Source organism: Xyrauchen texanus, chromosome 35, assembly GCF_025860055.1.
Source record: "Xyrauchen texanus isolate HMW12.3.18 chromosome 35, RBS_HiC_50CHRs, whole genome shotgun sequence".
Lineage (NCBI taxonomy): Eukaryota > Metazoa > Chordata > Actinopteri > Cypriniformes > Catostomidae > Xyrauchen > Xyrauchen texanus.
Genome location: NC_068310.1, coordinates 31,960,307 through 31,970,313, shown reverse-complemented (window position 1 = coordinate 31,970,313; position 10,007 = coordinate 31,960,307). Strand labels below are relative to the sequence as shown.

The 10,007-nt window shown below is 35.8% G+C and overlaps 1 protein-coding gene across 3 annotated transcripts in view; it reads right to left on the bottom strand.

The window, feature by feature from the left end:
- Positions 1–5,372: 5,372 nt before the first annotated feature.
- LOC127628514 (retinoic acid receptor gamma-A-like) overlaps positions 5,373–10,007 on the bottom strand; it is a 68,405-nt gene continuing 63,770 nt past the window's right edge. For 2 of the 3 annotated variants that reach the window (XM_052105306.1, XM_052105307.1), the window contains 2 exons: positions 9,404–9,562; positions 5,373–7,463 (listed from right to left, as the gene is read on the bottom strand). In XM_052105306.1, the coding sequence (XP_051961266.1) occupies positions 7,111–7,463; positions 9,404–9,562 (512 nt within the window). In that variant the 3' untranslated portion in view covers positions 5,373–7,110. The other variant, XM_052105308.1, reaches the window with a different exon arrangement.

The window sequence follows — 10,007 nt, the reverse complement described above, 5'->3', positions numbered from 1 at the left end:
TATTTAAAAATAATTTTTAATAGTAGAGTTCCTGGTGAACGGCTACACTACCTGTGGTCCAGCAGAGAAAGTTCCACCAATCAGAGAACTGCGTTTAAGAAAGCCCGCCCACTCCCATGATGTACTGTCAATGACACAAATGTGTCAGTCACCCTTCACCTTCAATCTACTTATTTATTTGTATATATCAGAATATTTCACAAAAAACAAACTATATTGTTTCTATACTTGTATTCAATAACCTAAAATCAATAGTTTGATATATTTCCATTGTTTTACATTCGACTTTTCATTCACAATGCTTCATGGGATTGTAGTTTGTGCCTTTGTGAAAGACGGGAAGTACACAGTCTTGTAACTTTGTCTTTTCGTTTGATTTTCAAATACTTTTTTGGTAAAAAAAAAAAAAAAAAAAAGTTTGTAATGTGATTTCTCTCGGGGCTGGTTTGTTTGGTTCAAGGCTTAGAACTCTTTTATGAAGGATTTTTTGAAAAGTCTATGGAAAGAATTAATGGCGAAAATACTTTCAGAAACCAGACGGCTGAAAAAGTGGGTAGGTACTGTTGCACTCTAATGCAAGTGCATTAATGTAACCACCTTTTTTAAATAAAGGGGTGGTCTTGGTGAGTCAAAATAATTTGCTGGTAATCAACATTATGCCACAAATGCTGTTAATTGAGCTTAACTCATACTAAACCCGGAACATTCCTTTAACTTTGGAATGTATAAAAGTATGTTATGCTTGTCAATGAAAGTGGGAGTGTTCCAAAATATATATAAATCCATATGAAATACCTGAATCTTTAAGGTTATTAAAGTTTATTTCAACCAGTATGCTCAAGTTATCTAGAATATCAATTCACCGATAGAGCACAGTCCTACATTATTCTGTGATTATGCATGCACTATGCTGCTGTCTTTTACTGCATAGTCCAGCCAGTGCATTTGATTTACCTGTAGAGATGTGTGGAGGATTGGGCCATTGCCCTCCAGTTATCCTCTCTTGCTTTTTAACAACATTTTTTCAATTTTTTCCCACTGTTGCTTTCCCTTGTGTTTTTTTCTCTCCACACTCACTCCCTAGCTGGATGACAGGAACTAATTATAAAATCAATGGAGCCGGGCTGCCTGCTTTACGGCTGCCTCTAAAACCTTAACAGGGAAATCACTGTAGGATTGATGACTCCCTCACTCTTTATCCCTTTTAATTAGAAATGTAAGATAGGAAGAGCCTGGGGCCACAGCACTGCACCCGACTCCCAAATGCTCACACATCCATCGCTCTCCATCTTTCTCCTTTTGTTTTCAGCACTGTTTAGTCTCATGCATCTTTGCATCAACTCTAGCCTTATTTGCTGGCACGATTTTTGCTACTTTTTTCAGTTTTTTAGGGCTCTGCACCCCTGTCTCTTGCAGTGGATGAATAAATAACATGAATTAACTTTTCAATGTTTAGCTGATTTTACAGTGAATTCAGCAGATGTTGAAAGACCTTTAGGTAAATTGGTCTGTGCTTACCGAAATGTAAAAGATGTCCAATGGGATCTGGCACTTGTCAGTAACTCTACAGAAAATCTACAGAGTTGATGTCAGAAAACTGGAAAATTCAGTCGAGTTCTCATGTGATCACGTTGGTGTTGAGTCTCGTTCTCCAGATCTTCTTGTAGGATAACACCTCAAGCCAGAGTCTCTATGTAAATTAGGAATGTAAAAAAATATTATAAGTCATTTTGCATTTTATTACGAGATTAAATGGCATCAAATCTGTTCAGCTGAGTAAGTTATTAGAGCCATTCCTTTCTTTTACATTTAAAAGTCTTGAATTTTTCCTCACACTGTCTGCACTATATTTTTTGTTACTTTTTCAAGCATCACAATTATTTATCATATTTAGGTTAGGTGTGATAGGGACCAAGGCAGTCACAAGCAGAGATCATACCAGGAAGCAGGATTGGTGTTAAAAAGATATTTATTTTGTTGGAGGTGCAAAATGTGCAAATAAATAGCATTTAAAAGCTATCATAAAAACAAGGTTACATAAAAAAAATATATATATATATATATATATATATATATATAGACCTGTTTGTGGTACTAAGAACAGTACCTACTCCCCTCCCTAAACTATAGAGGCCAGAGTTTTGTTGCATTAAAGCAGTACCAGCAACCTTGTCCCATGAGCTCCAAACACTAGTCATCCACCTTGTTTTTCTCCCTAGTGGCACTTGGCTTAAATACAACATTTTCCCGCCTTTGCAAATTGGAACATACCATTATTTTAAATAAAATTAACCCTCACCTCCCCATTCTTAAATCAAATTTAATTGAATACATGAGAGTTAAAACACCAATAAATAGAACGGATTAAAATACTTTTGCTCAATAAAACCCCAATGCATATTGCAAAGTTGAGTACGATAATAAATAAGTCCATTGAACACATTGAAATCCTGTGATGGAGACCGACTCTCAGGCTCTCCATCACATTAGGGTTTATTTATTTTTTACTTGAGCCATTAAGTAACCACCTAGCAACCAACCAGAGTGCCCTAGCAATGCCCTAGTACTGCATAGCACCATGCAAAACAATCACTCCGAACACTATTTAGGATTGCCTTTGCAACCACACACAATACCCTTGCATCGTTATGGCAAGTTTTGCATGGGAAAGCACCTGTCTAGTTTAAAATCTAGTTATTTTTGCTTGTAATTTTCCTTTAACTGTATTTTAAGGTTTTATGCAGAATAAATAAGTGAAAATCTCTCCACACGACTCTTTTGTTGTTTCTGTCATTGAAACCATTGCAGCTAAGACATTGCACTCTCCTTTCATGATTGCTCATTTCTCCTTCATTTAACTCTCATTACTCTCAGCGGCATGTGCTGAACTCCACAGGAAGCTGATCTGAAAGGAAAACATGCACTGCCTCTTTAAATCCATCAACGCTGCCTGCCTTGTGTTCCCATGGTAACACATTACTGGGATTGAATATATGGGGTTCCTTGTAAAACTAGTGCATAGTGTATGGGCTTTGTTTCAATCTTAGCTCTAGTTTATTGATCAATTTAATTCAACTTAATTATAGAAATACTTTAATTAATAGTACCATACTGTTCACCACTATACCCTCAAGCTATGAATAAATTGAATTCTTTATTGTGTGCTCTTTACAAATAAATACAATCCTTTAAGTGCTGTGTCCATCGAGGAATTTGGATCTAATATATCCAAATGAATTTGTGTTTTAGGGGTGTTGAGAATATCAGAGCATATTTAAATGGGTGTGGTCATAGTATGCTATTAAGATTTTCGGCCATCTATATCATTGGAGAAAAGAACACTCTGATGACCAAATAAATAAATAAAAACATCTAACAAGAATGTTTATGTTCAAATAATATGGTAAAGAAATAGCATTTTAACATTAACTATCCATCGTCTGGTCCTGGCCAACAGAGAAAATTAATGTTATGCTTTGCCATCCTAATTTAACCAATTCAATATAAATTTGTGAGAATCTACAGTTTAAAACGTTTTTCTTTTTAATTTCCTTGTATTTAATGACCTAAAAGATTAATTCCATTCTTTTTAAAGAAACTTAATTTTATAATAATTTAAATATCTGCCTATGCTGTCTTGTGTCTCAGCCTCTAATGTGCTGTCTTTCTGCATGAGTAATGCAGGGATGTTTCTTTGTTCCTCAGATAATTACTGTATGGCACAGGCAGATAAATGAGGGCACACTGGCAGAATCCATTAGTTTTGGTCTCGGTAGTGTTTGTGTGTGGTTATCGTTTGATAAATTACACGTGAGTTCCCAGCCAGCTGGGTATTCGAGCAATTCTATGGTGCACGATCGCCCTCTGCTGGAAGAATGACCTGCTTGCATATTGGGAATACGTAAGTGCACTGTGTAGGCCTACGGAAATTACAAGGCATATTATATTATGAGGCATTATTACTTATGTTGACGTGAGGAAATTATATTTTTTCAATAATGATGTGACACCATGAATTTCATAATTGATCCATTTAATCATTCTTCTTTCAATTAAAATGTGTGTGTCTCAGTGTAAAGTGTGTAATTTTGCTATTAGTGTAGATCCACAATTCTAGGCGTTCTATTCATGTGTTTCATTGTGAATACAGACTACAATATGAACACTCGACAAGTCCCTCTATTTCACTGTGAATGTCAGTTAAACTGGTCACTTTCAGCTTTCATAAAATAGCAGATTACAGCACGTTTGCACAAAAAAGAAAAACGTGTAGTTCCGAGCTAAAGTAGATATTTAGAGCTGCTTTTTTCAAGCTTAAAAGAAAGACAAAAACAAGTGGGATACCATAAACGTAGTACATAGACATGATATATGACTATTTTTCAAGTTGTTGAGTCATGCAATAGCGTTGCGTGAGGAAAATATCGAATAGTTATTACCTCAACATTTTGCCCTCGTTGCTTATCAAATTTCATTTCGCGGTTTTTCCAATTTCGCGCGTGAAGTGGGTGTGGGCGGATGGATCTTGAAATATACTCCCTAGAGTGATGTTGTGAATGAGGCTAGACCCTCATGTAACAATATCGATCCAAAGTGTTTTGTTGTTGTTGTTTTTGTTTAAATAATGATTATTTCTGTAGCATAAAAAAAAAATCATATAATTAACTTTGAAATGGAAAAATTTTACCTTGTTAGCAAAAAGCAGTGTAAGATAGGAACTATTTGTCCTTCCGCTCATCTGAAAAGCAGAAACAGCCTGCGCTCGTTTACAAATACATCAAAATATGAGCGCTGGTTATTTGTTATGACCATCACAGAGATAGTGTTTTACACCACTAAATATCTAAGATTAATGTGACATTTATCATGGGTTGTTGTGATGTTTTTATACAGTGTTGGGTAAGTTCTTCAAAAAGTAACTTACAACTGATTATTTTTAAGTAACTTTCTAAAAAAATTTACACGGAAAAAGACTTAGTTTTTCTGTTTAACGAATTTAATATAATTCCAATATTCATTGACTCATTGTGCACACCCTTCTGCTATCACAAATTATCAATAAATTGTAATGCATTACTATTTTGTGCTAAAAAAAGTAAGCAGATACATTACTTTGTAATTAGAGAACACTGGCTTTATAAAACTTTAATCTTTTATTACTTTAAGTTGTTAGATGCTGACCATGTTCTATAATTGTTGTTTATAAATGCAAAAAGGGTCTGTTAATTTGTAGTTTAAATTTATTTAATCTCAATAATGGCTTTTAAACTTAAAAAGGCTATAATTTTACATGTAGTCCTCAAAAATAGTTCAATTTAATAGGGGTATAGGTATCGACACCTTGAAATAAATGGACAGAGACAGTATTTCTCCAAAAAAGTTTTATTGTGCCTCATTTTTTATATGGCTTTTTTTTTCGTATAACAGAAGTTGTTGAACATGAACAAAGACTGACAATACATTAACATGTTGAGAGAACAAAAAATATGACAAAGAGTTAAAGTAATCTCAACGTTTGCGTTTGCTGTACGTGTGGCTGTGTTGCAACTCTGAAGCAAAAGAGGTCAGTATGACAGCTCACACACTCTCTGACAGCACCACAGTGATGACATTCATAATAATGTACTACACTACAGCTTATTGAGTGCAGCGATCCTCACATTCAACACACACATACACGCATACACACACAACTGAGTTCCGGTCATAGTCATATCACTGGACTGAGACAGCTGAAATCTTTCAATGTATGTTCAGTGGCACACAGCCACCAAATTGCATACTGTGGTTTTGGCAATAAAACGGATCAGAATAGTACAGAAAAAACCCACCAAAACTAATTACATGATGAAGAGAGAAGATAAAAGTTCTGCAATGACTGTATAAGATTTGCAGATATATATCAATTGTAAGACAGCGGGATTTCTAATATGTAACGCATAAATATCGCCTGTTTCTAGGCTGCCACCAGACAGCAAGCGTTTGGTCCTTACAGAGATGCCCTGAGTCTGTATTTCATGTTTCTATCTTTCATTCTTTTTAAAAAGATTTCTGAGTACATGTATAACAAGCATGCTTTTCAAGTGTGTATATGAGTGAGTGTGTACAGTACATAATTATGATTCAGAAAATCATTCAACTGTACTTATCCTGAAGTGTTGTTTAGGACGATAAGGTCAAATTTCGTAATTACACAAGCGGTATTGGGCTCACAATGATTTTGTTGAACTGAAGTGCCGCATAACTTTTGCCTGAGCACTTTGAATGAACCGGTCCAGGATGACATCATGATCATGTGGGTCATGGGGGTGTTTCTGTTGGAGCTGGGCTCCCTGACAGGAGTTGACCCCTACAAGCTGCAAACTTTGGCACAGACACACCATTCAATTGGCAGCAAATCATATAATGCAATGAAAACTGATACATAACCCCCCAAAAAAAAAACATCTGCCAGGAACAATGGGAGATACCCTGCCACTGAACTGATTATCAATGACATCTATGCTGAGCCAAAGTGCCAAAGAACCCAACCAAGCAGCTGGATAAAGACTCAGCAGAGAGGTTTGCCAGTTTTTGTAATTCGATTATCTTTCTGTATCTCTGCCCAGGAAAGCTATCCAAACAAAATATAACTAAGAAAATAGAATACAGGACAAAAATATGTAAAGGTATATATAGATATGTACGGGCATATTCATAAAATGTAAAGAGAACAAACTATCTCAAAGCTGAAAAAGTCAAAAAGATTTCCAAAAGCATATAAAAAAAAAAAAAAAGATTCGCATTTTCAGTTTTTGTCCTGTATTTTCTCTCGAAAGACTACTTTGAACCCGTTGAAAGTCTCTTGTTGGTGTTAAAGTCCATTTGGCTTCTCCTTTCAAAGCAAACAAACAAGTTTTTAGAAAAGCGGTAGTTATTTTGTCTGAAAAGCCTGTTGTTTTGTCTTTTCCGCCTTCCCTCTCGCTCTGCTGGAGAGGTCCTGAGAAGAGGTTTTACGTGAGTTTCCTCAAATTGCCTCACTAATGTGTCTCTCATCGTTGACCATGTGGCCTGAGTTAGGAGTGTCTGTACAGGTAAGGCTCTAAATTTGCCCTGCAAGAAGAGGCCTTCTCACTGAGCTCTTCCTCCATGGCTCTTTCTGGATACATCCACATTGGGTTCCTGGCCACCCCAGGCTTCTCCGTCGCTGTCTGAGTCCCTCTCCTCCTCTCCATCATCATCATCATCTTCCTCCTCTGGTGATGGCTCGCTGCCGTTCTCTGCATTCCAGCTGTCGTCTTCATCCTCCTGCTCTTTCTTCATAGTGAGCAAAGCGGGTGGAGGGGTGAGCTGCTGGGGCTCTGGCTTCTTTTCTGTGCACTCTGACTGATCCTCAAAGGCCTCTGGATTTTCCAGCATCTCTCGGATGAGAGGTGGCATGGGGCCTGGGATCTCCATCTTTAGAGTTATGGCTCTTTCTGCTCCTGTTGCACACAACACAAACAGTTCATTTCAGGATGATGTATTTACAGTATGCACTTATAAGGTATGTACCCACAGCTGTCCTACAGGCCTATTCACAGTCATTTGTGCGTACATTTTTGCAGTGACGATTTTAAAAACAAAAAAAAAATGCATCCTTCTGGACCCCTTCACACAGTGCAAAAATGTCCAATGTGATAAAACGCATTTTTCACAGCATAGGTTTTTGTTTTGCTCAGCGAAAAACTAATTAAATAATTAGATATAATCTTTAGAGACATTTGATCAGAACTGGCATTTCATATTAACATCAAACTGTTGATATTGGTGCTCTCATTCAAGGAACATCAACAACCTATTTCAGAAAAACGTAACCAAAATTAAAAGCAGTGATATCACAAGCAATTGCTAACAAAATAGGAATGTTTTTAATATAATGATCAGAGTCAGAATTTTTATTTATAAAATCTGATAAAGTTCTTAAAATACAATCTGAGCTTAATTACAAATCCATTGTTTTAATTTTGTATGTTAAAGGTATACTTCACCCAAAAATGAAAATTCTCTCATCATTTACTCATCCTCATGCCATCCCAGATGTGAATGACTTTCTTTCTTCTGCTGAACACAAATGTAGTTTTTTAAAACAATATTTAATCTCTGCAGCTCCATACAATGTAAGTGAATGGTGATCAGACATTTGTAACTAAAAACAAAATCACATAAAAGAAACATAGAAGTAATTCATAAGAATCCAGTTGTTAAATCCATATCTTCAGAAGTGATTTAATAGATGTGAGTGAAAAACAGATACAATTTAAGTCCCTGTTGTACTCTAAATCTCTACTTTAACTTTCACTTTTACATCTAAATGTCCCATGTGGTGCCTGTTTAGTTTCACTTTCACATCTGAAAGTGAAAATTAAAGTGGAGATTTAGAGTAAAAAAGAACTTATATATTGTTCTGTTCCTCACCCACACCTATCATACATGCCTCTAAAGACATGAATTTAACCACTGGGGTCTTATGGATTACTTTTATGCTGCCTTTACATGCTTTTTGGAGCTACAAAGCTCTGATCTGACTTTCATTGTATGGGCCTACAGAGCTTAAACATACTTCTAAAAATCTCCAATTGTGTTCCGCAGAAGAAAGAAAGTAATACACATCTGGGATGGCATGAGGATGAGTAAATGATGAGAGAATTTTCATTCTTGGGTGAACTATCCCTTTAAGCCAAAAATATATGGAAAATTGTGAATGAAAAAAGTAAACGTGTAATGTTATTGAATTACTGAAACATGCATAAAAATTGGGATCTAACTGAACCAAATCAAAAAGGAAAATTAGTATAATTAGTGTTTGGATCATAAATAAATTTGATAGATAACAGCCTAGAGTATCTCATTATTCAAATTGATTTAATTTATTAAAGCATTTAATATAAAAATATAGCACAGAATTATTTAATAAGGTTAGATCCCTTATAAATGCAAAAAATGCCCCTGAAATCAATTCCATTCCAAAGGTAATTTCTGACACTGATACCGGTATATACAGTATATAATGTAAACAATATACTATAATGCACTATACAGTATATAACTACTATATCACACTCTTATTTACTTTATTTCATTCCAGGAAAGTAACAACATTTTTATTTTAACTGGCGATGGGTTGTATTTTGCTTTAAGCATGCAAACTTATCTCAGAGACTGATGAAAATTTGAGTCACACTCGGTGTGATGAATAGTTTTGGTGTGAAAACTTGTTGACCATGTTCGTTTGCGATTTGGATCGCTCCAGGTGTGAAAAGGTGTTAGGTTCTACAATGCCTCACAAAAGAATTAAGATTTACTTAAGATTTATATCCTGTAAATCAACCAGAAAACAATAGTAATCCTAAGGTGTTTTTAATTTTTTTTAGCCTAAACTCACCCTTGGTGCTGATGCCACGCAGGTCAGTGATCTTCATCAACATGCGAGGAAACATGTGGGGCTTGTCGGGTCGCCGACGACGTGCATAGATCTTAAGGGCCTCCAGCAGGGGCTCCTGCAGACGATCTACACGTTCAGGCTCTTCAAGGTCCATTCGGTCTACAGAAAGAGATAGAGATGGTTAATATTAGTACAGTAGTATTTTCATCAATTTAATCATTTTTGTAGTGGCTTAGAATTGGGTTAAATTGGGATTTCCCTGAAATCGAGTGGTGATTCTGGAATAAAAAAACTCTGAATAAAATGAATGCTCAAGCAAATCTAGAGTAAGCCAACACATCTATGAATATGCAAACAACACTGAACCTTATCAGTGTGTTCATTTAGTGGTGGGGATTTTTATTCATCTCAGTGACTTGTCTTTTAAATATGTTCACCAAAAATATTTGTTCACTGGTTCATATAGTGACCATTTCTGCAAATTACGCCTTTGTGGCAGTAGGTGGCGACAAAAGCTTTTTTTTATGCATTTTGAGAGAGTCATTGAACCAAAAGCAACCAGCTGTTCATGACGGAAACAAGTCTAATGATCCATTATTCAAAT